At 52.4% G+C, this 19,392-nt stretch overlaps 1 protein-coding gene across 1 annotated transcript in view; it reads right to left on the bottom strand.

Moving 5' to 3' along the window:
* LOC127474239 (acid-sensing ion channel 2-like) overlaps positions 1–12,108 on the bottom strand; it is a 78,531-nt gene extending 66,423 nt beyond the window's left edge. The window contains exon 1 of the mRNA XM_051794775.1: positions 11,557–12,108. Coding sequence (XP_051650735.1) covers positions 11,557–12,096 — 540 coding nt within the window. The 5' untranslated portion in view covers positions 12,097–12,108. The remainder of the gene's footprint in view (positions 1–11,556) is intronic.
* Between the last annotated feature and the right edge of the window lie 7,284 nt (positions 12,109–19,392).

Here is a 19,392-nt window from a genome sequence, read left to right as displayed (position 1 = left end):
CCTCACACAGGAAATATTTTCAGTATTTCACAGGGAATAACTCAGGCAGGGTGAGACCTCATGGTGGAAATGCACCCTCTGAAGGGATAAATTGTTGCATTCAGCTGAGTTTAGAGAGCAGGAGATGCTTAATTAGCACCCAGTGCAGAGAATTAGCTGGAGATCTCAACTGCAGGTGATCCCAACCTCCCCATCCCACCATCCATTATGCCAGGAGGGGAAGAAAATCGAGGGTAAAGGCTTTTTACCCCTTAGGAAATCCACTGCTATTGCAAAATATTTGTTATAAAGTTCTGTGCACCTGGAGGGACGTGTTGGTGTGTTCCAGAGGGCCCTTCCCAGCCGTTTTCCTGCTGCACAGCAAAAATCTGGCCTGTTTTCCAGCGTTTTGGACTAAATATAGGAAAGAAAAAAGGTCTGAGAGAGAGGAAAGAGCCCAAGAGAAGCCCCAGGGGAGCAGGTTGGTGACAGGGCAGTGGCTGTCCCTGAGCTGGGCAGAATTCCTGTTCTCCAGGGAGCCACAGAGGGGTGGGAGCACAGCTGGAGTTTGCCTGGAATCTCTGTCCCACCCCATCTCCCCGCCTGCAAAAAGGGGGAAAACCTCTCCCTGGCTCCTGGAGGTGATGGAGGGGCAATTCCCAAGTGTCAGGAGAGCAGGCAGGGAGGAGAAAGCTGGAATGTTTGCAGCAAGGAGGGACAGACATTCCTTTTAACCCTCGACAAGGCTTTGAAAAAACAATATAAAGCAGTGGAAACACTCACAAGCCACATTCCCTTCTAGACTGGGATGGGAAAGGACCCTCAGACTTTCTCCCCACCATTCCTATAACAAAGCCTGGGAAATAAATCCCTGTGGAAGTGGGTACTTCCCTCCAGCACCTTGAGAAAGGGCTGAGAAGAAAAGTCAACTTAAATTTCCCTCCCAGTTTTGCAAGTGATTCCAGGCACGTTCTGGGTGTTTTGGTCAGTGTTTGCCCTCAGGCAGAGTGGGAGAAATCCAGGTCTCTTCCCATGGGCTGGTTAAGGACAGAGGGGGCTTTTCCTCTCTCTCACAAGCACAGGCAAAAGGGAATTTTCAAAACCCTTGGGATCTGCACAGAGTGTCTCCCACTGGGATTGCACCTGCAGGGAGAAAAGGCAACAACTGCTTGGAATTATGAGGCCTTAAGGAGCACAAGCCCAAGTCAGAGCCTAAAGGACCTCAAGCCCCAACTCCATGGGAATGAGATGACCCTGAAGCCTCCTTTCCACCAGAAACACAGCTCAGGGTCACAGTCCCAAGCAGCAAGTCCTCCAAGAGACCCCAAATGCTCCCTGAGCAGCCTGAGAGCACATAGAGCTGTTTCTATGGAAGGTGTCCCTGCCCAGGGCAGGGGTGGGATGGGATGGGATGAGCTTTAAGGTCCCTTCAAACCCAAACCATTCTGAGATTCCACATTTCCTCAAGCCAGGGCAGATGCCACTCAGCTTCCACCTTTCCTTTCTTTTCCTGCAAGGAAAGGGTGAGAGAATTCTGATCGTTCAGCCTGGAGAAGAGAAGGCTCCAGGGAGACCCCAGAGCCCCTTCCAGCACCTAAAGGGGCTCCAGGAGAGCTGGAGAGGGACTGGGGACAAGGGATGGAGGGACAGGACACAGGGAATGGTTTCCCACTGATACAAGGCAGGGATAGATGGGATATTGGGAAGGAATTGTTGGCAGGGAGGGTGGGGAGGCCCTGGCCCAGGTTGGCCAGAGAAGCTGTGGCTGTCCCTGGATCCCTGGAAGTGTCCAAGGCCAGGCTGGATGGGGCTTGGAGCAACCTGGGCTGGTGGAAGGTGTCCCTGCCCATGGCAGGGGGTGGCACTGGATGAGATTTAAGGTCCCTCCCAGCCCAAACCAGTCTGGGATTCTGTGATAATAACTAAAGCAGATTTTACCCCACCCAAATTCAGAGCTCTACAGTAAAACCTGGCCCCAAACCCTGCCCCAACCCTGCTGTGGTCAGTGGAGAAAAGCAAAGCAGGGAGGGAGGAGGTACCTCTGGACGTAGGATACAGGTACAGACAGCCCTGAGCTGGAATAAAGCTCATTTTCACCCTAAGGCTCAGGATGGGCAGCATTCCTTGCACCCCAGCACCACTGGAAGGTGGTGATGATCTCAAGGACCCTTCCAACCCAAACCACTCCCTGATTCCCTGATTCCATTTCTCCAGCAAATCTCTCAGAGCTCTGCCTGGTTTGGTTTGGAGCTGGAACAGCTCCAAGGCCAAGTTGTTGCCACTTTTCCTCCTGCCCACTGTGCCAGCAGACTGAGGTCCTTCCACCAGAGCAGACTGGGGGCACTGAGGCATTAAATCTAACAAAGCTAAAAGGATGAGACTGTTGATGTGAGTAACATATGCTGGGAGCCCAGAATTATTTACATGCCCACAATGAGACATTTTGGATCATAACACAAATTTATTACAAAATACAGAGTGAATTCCCCCCCCTCACCTCCCATGGCTGCATCTGAAGGGTTTTTAAAAGGCAAAAAGGAAAGAAACAAAAAAAACAAACCCAAATCACAAAGGTTTCAAGCCTTTTCCAATCATATTAATGCAACTTTTTTCCCCCCACACTGGCTCCAGCGATTCCTGCCTGTGAATCACAGCTAATTGTATTATAATAGGCCATTCTTCTTGATTTAATACACCATAGGAAAATCAGGATGGGAGTGAGTGTGGTCATAAGATTAGTAACAGCTCTAGTTCTTAATTTATGTTCCCACTTTATTATTGGAAAATTTAAAGCTCAAGGGTGTTGAGGAGGATGTTTTGCTGGAGTTTGTTTTATTCCAGAAGTAAATTATAAAATTGGGGGAACAGGGGAGAGGAGCAATCACTGAAAAAAATTACAAATATCTGCTCCCACTGCATGAAATTACAGGGGGGGGGGAGGAAAAATAAAAAAGAGGAAGAACTCCCACAAGTGGGAAATGAATCAGCTGCATCATCTCAGGTTTGCAGCCTCAGGGATCCCCCTTTTCAGAAGGAGAGAAGAGTGTAGAGCCCTGATCTCAAAGCAGACCAAGACTGATGGGTGACTTTTGGCTCAGAGAGGGACTGGAAATTAGGGAAGGGTGAAAGAAGTGGTGAAAATGGCCAGGAAATGCAGGAAAACAGGGAATTGCAATGTAAAGCAGCCCTGGCCACACCTGCCCACGTGCTGTGAAGCCTTTTGGGGACAACACCCACCTCTGGAGCCTGATTTCTGGTTTTCAAAGCCTGGGAAACCCACTTGAGGCAGGATTTCCCCTGCCAGCCCTGAAATCAGACCCCAGGCCATCCCAGCATTCCTGCATCCATGCCAAGACCAGGCTGGACTCTGCCTGCATGGAAGGGAATGGAAAATGGGACCTTGGATGGCATCCACGTGCAAAAGGTATGGACAGACAGACAGGCTCAGCCCATCCCAGGGATAAATGAGCTGGAACAACCCCCTGCAGCAGCTGTTCCACCCTGGAGGATGGAGAACTGCCCCTCCAAGGGGAGGAGAAAGTGGGAATAATCCAAGAGTTTTCCTCCATCCCAGCTCAGGAGGTGGCAAATCCACAGCCAGGATGGGAGAAGAAGTCCAGAAAGGAAAAGCTCATCCCAGCTGCAATTCCACCCATCCTGCTGGGAAAAGCAGCTGCTCCTGGAGCCATCCTGAGATGCTGCAAAGCCCTGATGGCACCAGGCAATGATCCCACTGGGAAGGAGCTCTGGCATCCCAGGGATTTCAGGATAAATGATGGGAAAAGCAGGCCCCAAAAGGAAAAGCTCATCTCAGATCCAACCTCACCTATCCCACTGGGAAAAATGACTGCTCCTGGATCCAGCCCTTAGGGCACCTTGTAGCATCATGGAACACCCCCCTGGGAACAAAATCCAGGGATTTCAGGATAAATTATGGGAAAAGCAGGTCCAAAAGGAAAAGCTCATCCCAGCTGCAATTCCCACTGGGAAAAGCAGCTGTTTCTGGAGCCAGCCCAGGATGCTGCAAAGCCCTTATGGCACCAGGCAATGATCCCACTGGGAACAAGCTCTGGCATCCCAGGGATTTCAGGATAAATGATGGGAAAAGCAAGCCCCAAAAGGAAAAGCTCATCCCAGCTGCAACTTCACCCATCCCACTGGGAAAAAAGACTGCTCCTGGATCCAGCCCTTAGGGCACCTTGTAGCATCATGGAACAATCCCCTGGGAACAAGATCCAGGGATTTCAGGATAAATGACAGGGTGGGAAAAGCAAGCCCCAAAAGGAAAAGCTCATCCCAGCTCCCATTTCATCCATCCCACTGGGAAAAGCAGCTGTTCCTGGAGCCAGCCCAGGATGCTGCAAAGCCCTGATGGCACCATGGAAGGATCCCACTGGGAACAAGCTCCAGCAGCCCTGGAATTTCAGGATAAATGACATTACTCTGAACCAGACCAGAGGGAAGGGCAATCCCAGCAGTCTCAGGCTCCCAGAGCCCCTTTCACTGAGCAAACCCTCAGCAGCATCTCCCAAATATCTGGGGCCAGTGGGGAGCCCAAATCCAAAGGGCTCCCATCCTGCAGAACACCTGGATTGACTCCACCTCCCCACACCAGTGTCCTTTGGCACCAACAGACCAAGAATTCCTGTTCTTTGTCCCCCAGAATGCAGGAGATGGTCACAGATCCAATTTGCAAATATTAATTAAGCCTTCACCAAATCCCTGAGTGGTTGGTAACTGTAATTATGTCCCTAATTATGTTAATTCTGCTGTAGGGAGGTGAGTAATTATTTGGAATCTCTTCTATAACTAAAACAAACCCGTGTTGATGGTTGCACATTTAGCATGTGGGTAACCCTTATGCTGTTTCCTGATGGACGGCTCCAGAATAAATGGAGAGAAATTCTTGGCTAGGGGCGTGGGGAGTTCACTGGCCCAGGTTGCCCAGGGAAGCTGTGGCTGCCCCTGGATCCCTGGAAGTGTCCAAGGCCAGGTTGGATGGGGTTTAGAGCCACCTGGGCTGGTGGAAGGTGTCCCTGCCCATGGCAGGGGGTGGCACTGGATGGGCTTTAAGGTCCCTCCCAACCCAAACCAGTCCATGTTTCCCTGATCCTCCTCCCCACACACTCACAGTGCTACCCAGAAACAAAGACCTGTAAAACCATAAAATATAAAGAACCTCATTTTTTTTTTTATGTTGCAAAATGAGCAGGACAAAGCAAATCCCCCTGAACACCCTCATCCTCCAGAGCCTGGGGAGTTCCCAGCCAGACCCTGGGCAGCACATTTTCCCCATCAGCTTGAAAAATTCCCCCCTGGCTTTCCCAGAGAGGTGGATTGATGGAGCTGGGAGCTGTTAGTGCTGACCCAGCAGGGAGGCACATTCCTCACATCACTTTTGTGCCAGCCTTTAAAACCCAATGTCATTTTTCAAATTAAAAACAACAACAACAAAAAAAGAAAATAGAGGCAAAAGTCTGAGAAGCTTTGCTGGAACCAAACTGATCCTCCCCAAAGCAGGAAAGGGCTGTTCCCCACAGCCTGCTCCCAACTGGAGACCAACTGGGCAGGTTCCTCTCCACCCTCACCCTTGAAACCTGTCTCTGCTCCATCCCAAACACATCCTCATTAAAAACCACCTCCTCAAAGAGCCTCATCCAGCTTGGACACTCTCCTTTGGTCCCACCTCCCAAATCCATCCCAGATGTAACCTCTCTGCCTGCCATAACCCTCCACCCTCTCCTCAGCTTGGCAATATATTTTCAGTATATATTTTTTTGCCTTTCAAGAAGATGCTCCACAGATTAGAGGGTGGAAAAATACAGTTTTGTGACAACTGCATAGTGACCAATGGAAATGGTTTTCCTCCTGGCAGGATCCTGGTTTGCACTGTGTGGAAAGGTACCAGTAAAGTCTTTGCATAAAACCTGTTTGAACAAGAATTGGCCCAAAATGTTCCAACAGAAGAGTTTTCAAAGCATCTCCATTTTTTTTTCCAGTGGAAAATAACATTATTAGAGGGGTCTGCTTTGCCTGGTGAAGGTGAAAAGTCAAGATGACAGCAAAGCAAAGCTTTCTCAGAGATTTTAAATTAAAAGTTCTCACACCTATTAAAAAAATCAAGTCACACCAAGTCCCCTAGGAGATGGGAGCTCTGAATCCCAACCAGACCTAACCCACCTCGTGAAGGCCAAGAGTGAGGAGAACCAGCCCCTGCCCAAATCCAACGTTCACCTTCTCCACACCAGAAGCCAAGAGGAGTGATGTGCTTTGGCAAACGGCCACACAGCAATTCCAGGGGCTAATTCCAACCCCAGGAACCAGAAATAGTGATATATCAACCCTTCTCAACAACCTGGGTCACTGCCAAACCTATCTGAATTCCCTCCCAGCTCCACACCCACCTCCCCCTGAGCTGATCCCATCCCTCCGCTCCAAGCTCATGGCAAACATTCCTCCCATCCAGCTGCAGCCCTGAGCTGACATTCTCCCTCTGGTGCTCTGCTGATGTGGGCCATCAGGCCCCTCAGACAGCATAAATTAGGCTGTCTGCAGCCAAAAAATATAATAATAAAGAGAATTTGGGGACCACATTCCAGCCCCGTCCCGTTTCGGGCTCCCAAATCCAGCCCTGCACGGCTGCTGAAGGAGCTGCTGCTCCACAAGCACCAAGTTCCCAAATTAAACGAGGTGAGAGAAGAATCCCACAGCCCCAGACCGTGGCTGCTGCCCAGCTTTTCTTGCTCCATGATTTCTTTGGGATCTCCAACACCCTCCAGAGCCAACCTGCCTTGGCAGGGCAGGGGCAGTGCCCACCTCCTCGTGCCCAGTCAGGACCCAGCAACTCGGTGCCAACCTCATCCCCATTTGTATTCCCCAGCCCAACTGCTCCCCAGGTCACCTCAACAACAACCCCTGCAGGGAAACAAGAATATCCACCCTCAGTTGACCCCAAAATACATTAAATCACCCCAAAAGCTCCTTTGGAGCAGCCCATTTTTCACAGCGGGCAGCACTTGGCACAGTTCAGCCCTAATTCCTGCTCAGATTCTTTGCCATGAACACAAAATTAGCAATATTGCTGCGTGTTGCTGCAGGCTGGTGGGGAGAGCACGGAATTGGCACCAGGATGAATCCAACTGGCTCCACTCACAGTTCCCTTAGGTGGCAGCTGGACAATTGGGGGATTTTTTTATTTATATTTAAAGCTTCAGCCCCACATCAGCATCATTAAACACAACCCACTTCCCTTCCAAAAGGGCCACCGAGCCAGAGTTAAGTTATGTTTGGAACTGGTGCTAAAAATAAGTGGTTAAAATAAAAAATATTAGGGAATAAGGGTGTAAAAAGGAATTGGGGAAAACAGTGGAGCAAGGAAAATCCCCAAATAACCAAACCCACACATACACACACTGAAATTACTGTGCAATTCCTTCTGGTGGTGGTAAATAAGGTGCCTGCAGCCATTCCAAGCTTTGGTCTGTCCAAGCTGGAGGCAAGAGTTTCCATCTGCTGTCACAGCAAACCCGGTGCTGAAATGCCTCATTAATTCAGTGTGATGAGGGTCAGCTTCACCCTGGACACTGCTGGATATAAGGTGGGGAAACAGCAAAATTACAGCCCCCATCTGGGGAATATTTGAGGAACATCCCTAATATTTTTAGGCAAACATTTCAGCAATATTTTTAAAAAGCAGCAAAGCAGTAGCCGGGTCTCTGTGGAACTGCTACCCCTAAAGTCCGGGGTATAGACACAATATTTATAAACATGATATTTGTAAATACAATATCTATAAATACAACTGTTTAACAAAACAATAACTGGTGAGCAAATAAAAGCACTACCAGGTATTGACTGCAGAGCCTTCAGCAGGGCTTGTTTCACTGAGGAGGGAGACCAAAAACCTGCCACCCCTGCCAGAAAAACTCCTCTCTCCCCTCCCAGCTTCCCAGGTAGAGGTGACAAGTTTGATTTGGGGAGTTCTTAAATCAGGATGAGATAATTAGCCCAACATCCCATCCCATTAACAGAGCCCAAGGTGCTGGATGCATTAATGGCTTTCTCAGAATGAAAAATAATAAAGAGAAAGAAATCAATAAGCAAAGGACAGGGCGACCAAGATAAATATTTTGGAGACAGCGAGTTCAGGGGAATAAATCAACACCCAAATCCAAGTGATGCAGAGCAAAGCAACTGTCCACTTAATCCTGATGCTCAGATACAGACAGATGGGGCCATTCCTGCAAGGGAAAGCAAATTCCATCCTTAATCATTAAACTGCCCAGTTCTGACAGTTTTATATCGGAAATTGGAAGAAGTTTCTCAAGGACACAAACTGCTGAGTGGCTCCTGCCCTTGGAATCAGGGAATTACGTGCTCAGGGGCCTGGAACAACCTGGGCTGGGGGAAGGTGTCCCTGCCCATGGCAGGGGGTGGCACTGGATGGGCTTTAAGGTCCCTTCCAACCCCAACCATTCCATGATTCTGGGATGATCACTGTCTCAGGCCAAGCTTTAGTTCCAGCCTATGGAAATAAGGAAAGCCACACTGTACAGAGCCAACAAACCCCTCCTTGACCAAGGCAAGAAAATAATTCAATCCTGAGTCATAAATCAGCTAAATGCCACTGAATCATTGCAGCCCTGCAGCCCTGAGCCCAGGGGTCAGTGCTCCCCCTGGATTTACACACATCAAGGAATAAAAAAGAGACACCACCTACACGTGGTGGGTTTGCTGGGCTTGTTCTCAAGTGACCCTTTGCTTCTTCATGTCACCCAAGGGCAAATCCCACCACACCCTAAAGGTCTAAATGGGCTGGAAGGAGAGGGAATCTCTTGTATGAGATGCACTAACAGAGCTGGAAGGGATAAAAGGAGAGCAGCTCCCTCCTCCAGAGCCTTTTCTTCTGCCTCAGATCTAAGCAAGGACTTGTTTGCTCAGAACCACGTCTGGTTTGGGTTTTTGGTGTGCTGAAAGCTCACCTCACTCTCGTCTCTTCAGACAGAAAATGCTCTTTGAGCATCTGAGCAGATATAAAAGCTGCAAAATACTCTTTACACCATCACTTATTCCCTTTGCACTTGGTCCTTCTCCCACGTTTCGCTTCACGTCTGTGCCCAGTTCAAACTGCACAATTTTCTTGCCTCTCCCTGGTGTTATTTCCTCCCAGCTCAGGGAGGAAAAGCAGAAGCTTCAAGGAACCCAGACCCAAGGGGATTCATGGGGCTGGCCAAGGCTCAGCCCTCACAGCAAACCCCAAACCCTGGGTTTGGTACCTCCATCCCCCAGGACACGTCCCAGGCAGTGAGATCCCACCACCACGAGCCCTCTGGACACGCACCAGACCCCGGAGAAGTTGTTCCCAGCATCTCCCCAGGAAACACCCTTCTTTGCTAGGGCTTCACAGGTAGAAAAGCTCCTCAGCCTCTACTCAAGGACAGCACAGAGGTCACTCTCTTCTGCTCTAAAGCAGAGAGGAGGAAGGACGTGCCGTGACGGAGGGAGTTGTCACCAACCCCCCCTCACCCTTCACGCAGCAACCTGGGGCAGGGAGGGCACATCCAGCTGTTTCCTGGCACAGGGGTGCCCCTCTCCCTCCAGCCTGGTGTGTCCCTGGGGCCACAAAACCCTGGGGATGGGAGGAAGAGGGAGAAAATTCCCCTGTATTTTTCCCCTTCCCTCAGCTGAGTGACTCCCTGTGCCAGGAGTGCCAGGAGGGATGGGGAGGTCCCCGAGTGCTGTGAGCTCCCAAAAAGCTCTCAGGGCTCACACAGCCCCGTTCCCACCCTCCAGAGGCAGCTTCTTGGACCTCTGCAGGGTGGCTGGAGAAGACCCCCTTCATCAGCCCACCTTGGGGCCACAAAACAGCGGCTGCAGAGCAGGGAGTGACCAGTTACACCAACCCTGAACTCCTGCATTGCTCCCCTCGCCCACGTCATGCCAAAACAGCACTCCAGGATTTTCTTGGGACAACATGGAGCACACTGCCGTGTCTGCTGCAACTTGGAGCAAGGAAGAGTTCAATAAAACCTGCAGGCAGGCCCTGCTGATGACTGGCAAACATTGTCACACCTGTACCTGGGAACTGGGAGAGGGAGGCAGCTTTTCACTCACCACCCACTGCCTGTTTCTGCCTATTATTCCCAAATTGCCTTATGCCACCAGTTTGCAACCTTGTCCTGCTAGAGAGGATCTGTCTTGATATGCCATTTTACTTGTCTTTTTTTTTTTTCTTGTTTAAATTGTGCCGTTTCTGCTCCTCTTTGCAGCAGCATATGCTCAGCTCACTCCACACTCCCGGGCAGCTCACTTCATCCCGCAGGGATTCTCTCTCTCTCTCCTCCCCTTTACAATTTAGCAGCCAGCTGGGCTGATGTGACAAGTCCAAAGAGACAATTCCGTTTGATTTTCAGGCTGCATCTCCGGCAGCACTTACAGAGCAGGGAATTCAGCTCCTCTCCCGCGTGTGGAGCAGCACCGGCTCACACTGGTTATCTCTCCCCACAGACAGCAGCACCACTAACAGCAGCAGGAGTATTTAATCACAGCCTACACCTCTCTCTCCCGGATATCTGCAGAGATTAGAGGAGCAGAATATTCCAGCACAATAAACACCCGGCTGCTATCAATGAAAAGGTCCTTCAAGTGAGTCTGGTTTCAGGTCTCATCTAGAGCGATTCGGGTGTCTCCTCTTATCACACCACAGCTCGCCAACAGCCCTACGGGAATTTTTTCAAGCTGGGAGACTCCCCGTGGTTTGTAAAACACCGCCCTGAGTTACGGGAGTCGATCCCACGGGCGAGTCCCTGCCGGGCGCCCCGGGGCTCACACACCTTGCGGGAGGTGAAGGGCAGCTCCAATTAGCAAAACTCATCATTTCAAACCACATCGCGCCGCACAACCCGCACGGCCGCGCAGGGGGGGCAGCTCAGCCGACTCCCGGGAATGCACCGGGAGCAAAAGGAGCAGGAACCGGACACCATCAAACCCCAGCGGGACGGAGCAGTGCTGGGGCTGACCCGCTCCTACAGCCAGAGCGCACCTGGGGCAACTTGGCTTCCCAGCCGGAGGTGGGAAAAGTCCAGAGGCAACTATGCTGGGAGCAACAGGGAAAATGGGGCGGAACTAGCTGGGATGGCAACGGAATTTTAAATTTTTGAATTAAAAACTAAGGGAGCAGCCAGCCCCTCACACCCACCGCTGACGGCCAGGGAGAGTCACCCTTAGACCAGGGAGAGTCACTCCTGGACCAGAGAGCATCAGCTTCGGTCCGGAGGAGAAGCGAGCGTTCAGGGGCACGGCTCCGCGGGCAGAGCTTCCGAGGGGGGTCCGAGGAGCTCCGGGGGCTGTGGGTGCCCTGCCAGGACCCCCCCGGGACCCGCCACGACCCCGCAACGCCCCGAGCGGCGGCACCGTGGGAAAACACGCGGCCAGCGAGCCGGGAGCGACGCGGGGATGATGATGGGGGGGGGGGACACGGACCCGGAGCGAGAGGAACCAGGGTCACCAGACGGAGAGGAATGAATGGGGGGGGGTCCCCGGACCGAGGGGAACCGGGGGCTCCCCGCGCGCACTCACCGCGGAGAAGTTGTGCGGCCCGCAGAGCTCGCCGCGGTACTTGCAGGAGAGCAGCATGTCCTCCAGCTGGTGGCCCAGGCGGTCCATGAACTCGGCGCTGATGCCCTCGTAGTGGCGGGGCGGCAGAAAGAGGCGGAAATCGGCGAGCTTGGCGAACCAGCGGAGCCGCGCCTCGTCACCGCGCAGCAGCTCGGTGAGCAGCGGGCGGGCGGTGCGGTTGGGCAGCAGCAGCCCCAGCCAGTGCCCCGCGTAGTACAGATCCCCCTTGGAGAGGCGGGGGAAGCGCAGCGGGTTGTTGTTGCAGAGGGTGACGGCGGGGAAGGGCAGCTGGCGGCTCCACTCGGTGCGCACGCGGGTGTGCGAGGGGAAGGCGAGCCAGTGCAGCAGGCGGTCGGAGGACCAGGCCAGCAGCAAGCCGAGCGCCGTGCAGAAGGCGAGCACCCAGAGAGCCCGGCGCGCCGGCGCCGCCCGCCCCGAGCACATGTGCCGCAGCCCGTGCAGCCGAGTGCGCAGCGCCGGCGCCCCGCGCCCCCGCGCCATGGGCGCTCCCCGCCGCCGGGGGCTCAGCGCCGCCGCCGCCACATCCCCGCGCCCCCCCCGCCCGCGGCCCCGAGCGGCGGGGGCAGCAGCGCCCGCGGCCCCGCCACCGAGCAGCAGTTCCGGCAGCGCGGCATGCCGGGCCCCGCCGCCTCCCGCACCCCCGCGGGGGGCAGCGGGGCGGCCCCCGCCGCGATCCGCCCGCGCCTGCCTGCCTGCCCGCCTCGCCTGCCTGCCTGCCCGCCTGCCTTCCCCCCCCGGGCCGTGCCCGCCCGCGCCGCTCACATGCTGCGGCGCCGCGCCCCGCCCGCACCGGGATGCTCCGCGCCCGCCGGGTTCCCCCCCGCGGGTTTCCCCGCCGCTCGCCCGCTTCCCCCGGTTGTGGCTTCCCGGCACCCGCTCGCTGCGGGACAAACCCCCCCCTTCCCTCTTGGTGCCCGATGCGGGACCTACCCCCGGCCCGCGCCCGCCCGCCCCGCGCTCCGCCGGCCCCGCGCTCCCATCCCGCGCTCCGCCGGCGAGGAAGAGGAGGAGGAAGAGGAGGAGGAGGAGGTGGAAGAAGAAGAGCGGGGCGAAGCTTTGCGAGGTGCCAGTCCCGGCCGCGGTGGCAGCCCCGCCGCTCGGCACAAGCCGCGCTCGGGAGGCGGAGGGAAGGAGGGAGGGATGCTCGGCCCCGACCGCGCCGCTGCTTCACCGGAGTAGCCCCCCCTACTCCTCCTCCTCCTCCACCCCCGCGTTATCCCCCGGCGGAGCCGCCGCCGCCCCCTCCTCTCCCCGCTCCCTCCTCCCTCCTCCAGCAGGAGTTTGTTTTTCTGCTTTTCAGCATCCCCGGGGGAAAACATGATATCACGGAGCCAGGCAAAGCCTCGGGAAACGCAGGCGAGCTTTGCAGCCTGCTCCGTGCAGCCGCTGTTTTCTGGGCGAAGGGGGTGATTGCTTGGGGCGGAGGGTCTTTTGGCTTTTTGGTCTCCGTGGCGAAGCTGCTCCGAGCTCCTCCACTCCCGTGAAATGAGTGGGAACCGCGAGAAACGCATTCAGCGAAGTAGCACCCCCTGACCCCGGCCCTCGCTGCCCTTTGCCCACCTCACGCCGAGCCTGGAGAGCCCTTTGGGGTCAGATGCTCCTTTTGCCCTGCATCGGACACCCAAAAAAAGCCCCTTTTCCCCAACACCTTGCGAGACGGGAATAACTTGGGATATAGGCTGGCATCTCCCCGGGTTTGCTCAGCTCGGCTCTCTGGAAGCCGCTGCCTTTACCTTCATTTTGCTTTCAAACAGTAGCAAGAAACATTCCTCTAATTGTGTCCAATTAAGCTGTAAGTGCCGGTAACTGCTTTGAATCCCCTCTGATTTTTTTCCTTTCCCTCTGAATTCGTTTTCCATGTGCATTTCGAGCCGTATATTTTTACCCAATAGATGGAGTTGTTCCAGCCTGGTTATCTCCAGCCTCTCCCGGAGAGTTGCTTTTTTTTTTTTTATTGTGGCAAAGCTGCAAAACGTGCAGCGAACCCCGACTTGGTGGCAAGCCGTCCCCAAAATCCCGCTCCTGGCCCTGGGATCATGGGGAAAAACGGGATTGAGGGGCCTGAGCTTGTGCCCTGCAGATATAGGGGTGGTGGCAGCAGCGATTTGCACGAACTCGATGCGGGCTCAGCTTTACGCCCTCCGATAACTTCGCTGGTTTGCAGTGCTCGTATCTACACCCGGCGGGGTTTTCCCATTTTTTAGCGTCGCTAATAAACATCAAAACCTTTCCAACACCCCAGGCACGGCCGTGACCTTTTGTAAAGCGAACGGGGAAAGGGCAGAAGTTCCCATATCCATTCCAACGCGATCTCTGGTCGCTCCCATTCACTCTCTCCGCCTCCTTTCCGAGCCACCTCAGCTTTATTTATTTTTTTTTTCTTTTCCTGCCGCCTGTTGAAACCAGTGGGAGTTTTTCCCCTTGGCTCGCTCTCAGGATAACAAACATCCCAACCGCTTCGCCACGAGGCGGTCTGAGACTGTTACACCCGTGATATATCCCCACAAACCAAGGAAATAAAAGGTGCCTGGCTAGAAACGTCCTCAAATATTCCCTCCTCCACAAACTCGTTACCTCGCGGCACAGACGGTCCCGGGCGGTGCCAGGACTATGGATTGTGCCTGGCTAGAGAAACCCAGCTCAGCCCTGGGCTGTGTCCACTTGCTTGTTTTCGACTCTTCCCCTTCTCTAAAGGGTTTTTCACTCATTTTTTTTTTGGGTGGGAGTAGCCTGACAAAATGGGATTGTAAAGGAAAGGACATCAGGTTTGTACAAAAACCTGCTTTTTCCCCCTTAAATGCTCCCACTCCAAATTGTCTGCTCCAATCTCCCCACCTGATTTATTCTAATAAATCTTAATTAAAGAAAACCAGCTGATGGTAAATAGGAGTGGGATGGCCAAGACCATCTTCACCTTGAGCTAAAATCCAAAAGCTTCACCACGAAGACAAAGCAGATCAAACCTGACCATAAAATTCCAAGCTGGCATCGGCTGGTGGGAAATCTCTCCCTTCCCAACCACCCACCTTTTGGAAATTGTCTCCATTTTTTAAGTTATTTGAGAAAGCAGCTCATTACCTGTGCACCCTGTGCTGCAACAGAGTCCTGCTTAATTCTTTGCACAGCCTGAGCAGCTGAAAAGCTTATTGGGCTTAATACTTGGAAGAAATAACAGAGCTGCTGTCAATAAATATTGCTAATTAATCAACAAGTCATTTCTGAAATTATCCCTTGGGCTGTGTGAGTTTGCTCCTTCTGTTGGAGGATGGATTCTGGATGGAAATCAAACGGTAGGTGAGAAATCCAGTGAATTATTTTGGGTGAGTTCTGTCATTCCCCCCCCCCCCCCCCCAAAACATAACCTGTGTGCCCCTGAAAGGTGAAGGAAAGACAAATACTGGGAAGGTTTCCTCACCAAAAGCATTGCCTTCTTTTGAAACTTCATTTTCACTTCAAACATCAACTCAGGTAAAGACAAAAAGCATTAAATGAAAGCTTTAAACCTCCTGGAAAGTAAATCATAGTACTTTGTTCTGCTGGACCCTTTTGTTATTATTATTTAATTCATCCTGTAAGGGACTAAAATCAGGAGGTGGAATTACAGGGATGGGCTCAAAGAGTGCAGGATCCCTGGAGCAACCTGGGCTGGGGGAAGGTGTTCCTGCCCCTGGCAGGGGGTGGCACTGGATGAGATTTAGGTCCCTTCCAACCCAAACCATTCCAGCATCCTGGGATCACATTTCTACCTTCCAGTGGTTTGGGGGTTTTTTCGTGCTTTCAAAGCCCCTTGAAAACAAAGTTATTGATTTCCAGCTCTCAGGAACTCAAAGCAAGAAGAACAGGGGACAGATGCTAAAAGGCCACTTGTCCCCAGATGAGAAGTTCAAGTCCCCAGAGGTTCAAATCCCCCAATGATTCTTGCCCGGAATCATCCCTGGTGCCACTGGGAATACTGGTGGAGAAAGCAGAGGCTGGGCACAGCTGGGCACAGCTGGCAGACAAGGCAGCCTGTGCCCTGGGCACCAGTACCCAGTGACCCCCCCAGGGGGGCAGATGTGATGAAATCAGCCAAAAACATGTTCTGCAAACCCCAATCCTTCCAGAATAATTCCCTGCTTTGCCCAACAAACTCCCACTGGAGCTCCCAAGGGATGAGAAAGCCACAAACCACTTGGAAATAGGGGTTTCCATGGAAGCCACCACTCTGTCACTGCTGCCTCAAATCCCAGAGTATGTGACAACCCACCCTCTGTGTGACCCCAGAGCAGCTTTAGGGAACCCACAGGCTGCTGCCACCCCCCAAACATCACCCTCATTCCAACACCCTTTATGCCAAAGGGGATTTTCCATGTATTGAGCTTCCAGCTGTGAAATTCCCCAAATTATTTGAGGATTCTCAGAGCAGAACCCTCCCAGGTACAGCCCTGCACTGCAGCTGTTAGAGGGATTTTTGGGGGGTCTGAAGCCTTTTGGGGCCGTGAGTTCTCAGTTTGGGGAGGTGAAATACTTGAGCCATAACAAAATCCTGAAGGCACATCAATGGTATGTGGGTATTCCTTAATCTGCCCCCTTTATCCAAACAGCAGCAGAGCAGTAAAAACCTTTGCATTTTACAACTCTGCTTCCAGCTCCAAAAATAGGGAAACTTTTGACATCTTGTTTCCTGTGCCTCGTGTGTGTGCAACAGAAACAAACCTGGGAGAGATCAAACAAATGGCCAAGTGAGTAAAGATGTGGCTGCTCTTTTGGGGATTAGGCTGAGATTCACAGTGTGGGGAAAGCAAATAAACGTGGGATTTTGTGGCATTATGCAGGAGGATGCTGAGGATTAATTAGGAGGGTTTTAGGAGAAGCCAGATCTCAGCTGGGGTTGGGACCCCACAGAGGGGTCACCTTTGCCACACTTGTGGGACTCCCCCATCCCCTCCCATCTGAAAGGATTTAACCCTCCCTCATCCCAGATTTTGGTGGGGACTCTGTGTGGTTGATCCATGGGCTTGACATAGATTTGGAATTAGATTTTCCGGGGTCCTGTGCAAGGCCACACATGGCAGGGCTGTCCTGTGCCCCTTAATTAGCAGAGTCTTGTTAAACTGGCATTTCCTGACAGCACCATTATTCACTGCCTTTCCTTAAAGGAACAAAATGGTAATACATAAATATATATATATATATATAGATGTATGCATGTATGTGTGTTTATATATATATATTTCTCCTGCAGGTAGAGGAGAGGAAGGATTTAAATCTATTTTAAACTTCTCAATTGGCATCTTCCCAATTATCTCCTTTCTTTTTTTTTTTTCTTTTTCCTGTTTTCCATTTCAGGGCTGAAGAAAAGAGGAGAGGCAATGAAACCAATGAAAGCACCTCTGGATTTGGCAAGAAGTGATTTTAACGTGAATTCTTTGGAGCAAATTGAAAAGCAAAGTTCTCCCAGGCTTTTCCTAGCGGGAAAAGTTGCTGTCATTCCACATTGGGGCATCTTGTCCCTCTGATACCCTGGACACAAGGGGACTTGGACCTGCCTCCATCTCCTTCAGAGATGAACGGGCTGTGCCTGCTTTTTCCATGTTTCAGAACCCTGGGAAGAGCAGGGTGGTCTCACTCCCAGACCCCAAGGGCTTTGCTAACCAAAGGTTGGTGGGTTTGTCCCAGATCCAGGCTGCCTTCTTTCCAGATCCTTGAAGCAGCAGCACCAGCTGCTTCCCTGTCCCTGGAATCACAGAATTCCTGAGTGGTTTGGGTTGGAAGGGACCTTAAAGCCCATCCAGTGCCACCCCCTGCCATGGCCAGGGACACCTTCCACCAGCCCAGGTTGCTCCAAGCCCCATCCAAGCTGGCCTTGGACACTTGCAGGGATCCAGGGGCAGCCACAGCTTCTCTGGGCAACCTGTGCCAGGGCCTCCCCACCCTCCCAGGGAAGAATTCCTTCCCAATATCCCATCTAGCCCTGCCCTCTGGCAGTGGGAAGCCATTCCCCCTTGTCCTATCCCTCCAGGCCCTTGTCCAAAGTCCCTCCAGCTCTCCTGGAGCCCCTTAAGGCCCTGGAAGGCTCCAAACCCAGCCTAGAGCATCCTCCAACCCCGTGGAATCACAGGATCCCAGAATGGTTTGGAATGGAAGGGAACTTAAGGATTATCCCACTCCACCCCCTGCCCTGGGCAGGGACACCTTCCACTGTCCCAGGCTGCTCCAAGCCCTGTCCAGCCTGGCCTTGGACACTTCCAGGGATGGAAGAGCAGGTTTTGGAGGTGACAGCACAAAGGGTCACCTGGAGGTGGGTGTTGTGAGGCCAGGACAGAGGCCCAGGCAGGTTTGGGAAGGTCCAAGTCTCACGTCCCCAGCCCTGCCTCGTGCTGCTCTGGCTCCGTGTGCTCCAGCCGAGCTCAGGGGTCACATTGCAGGGAATCAATAAATGCAATTATTATAAAAACCACTGGAGTACCTGAGGGATGTGGCTGGAAGCATAAAGAGGGCTGTTCTCTGACAAACAGCTTTGACCTAACTCTGCTCCTGGCACGTTCCTGAGGCTCGTGGAGGCTCCAGGGCTGTGCAGATCCCGGGGGGGTTGCAGTGACATTTCCCGAGGGAAACAGCCCCTTTCTGCACAAGGAAAAAAAAAACTCCCCCTCTCCATCAAAAGAAACTTGAATTCCTGTCAAAAACTATTTCAAAGGATCAAATCTGACAGCCCCAAAGCTGCTGCAGTTCCTTGCAGATCCAGTGGGATTATTGCCAGATATTTCAGCCCAGGTTCACTGAGGCAATTCCCAGCTGTGGCAATCCCAGGTGACCATGCAGGAGAATTTGGGGGGGGTTGGTTTACCTTCTTTCTGTGGTTTGGCCAGGACTAGAGGCCACTGGGTTGGTGCTAAAGGCCTGTCCTCACTAATCTTCCCGTTGTCCTTGGGAATGAGGATCCAGAGGGATGGAGCTGAGCAGGACAGGCTGGCAGGGCAGGTAAGTGCCACCTGCTGAGCTGCCAAGCAGAGAGGATCCAGCTCCCATTCCTTTGGCAGGCTAATGGGTGACAGCAGTTGTGTGGGAAGATTAATGGAGAAAAGGTTTGATAAAATAGAAGCGCCATCCTTAAGTTTTTCAGATGCTTTTTTGCAGTTATGTAATTTTAAATGACATTGATTTAAAGGAAAAGGAAAAAAAAAAAAAAAACCCACAAAAAACCCCAAACCAAACCCAACCAACACTGGGGAACTTGGAATGTTTAGGGCTGGATTCTGCTCCTGCTCAGCAGAGGAAGTTTGGGTCCCTCCTCTGAACAGCAAGGGAGTTTCAGCACCTTTTTCCAGGGATGAGAAATGGGATGGCTGACAACTAATTTTTTCTATTATTGTTATTAAAAATACCTTCTTTCTTCTTTAATATAATCCCATGGGGAAGAAAAAGCAAGGAAGCTCTGAGATGGAAAAACCCCCTGAAGGAATGAAACTGCAGCAGAAAGAAGGTTCCTCCAGGAGGGACATCTGGACTGACTCTGCCTTGACACAAAGACAGATGTTGTCAGAATTAGTTTTCCTGAAGAGACATTCCCTGAAGGAATATCCTCGGTGGTTTTAGGAATGTTTGAATTGATTCCCTTCCCCCTCCAAGGGAATTGGGTTTGCTCTGGGTATGAAAACCAAAAAGTTGAAATTTCCCCTTTTCCTTTATATTTTTTCCCCCAAAATATCGCAGAAATCGATATTCCTGATGCCTCCCTCCCACTCTCTCCCACTTTTCCAGTGGTTGGATGTGGCTGGGTGGTGCTTTAGTGCT

This window comes from Manacus candei, unplaced genomic scaffold (assembly GCF_025592945.1).
Source record: "Manacus candei isolate 608988 ecotype Guabito, Panama unplaced genomic scaffold, ASM2559294v1 h1tg000040l, whole genome shotgun sequence".
NCBI classification, from domain to species: Eukaryota; Metazoa; Chordata; class Aves; order Passeriformes; family Pipridae; genus Manacus; species Manacus candei.
This window is presented reverse-complemented; position numbering and strand designations above follow the sequence as displayed.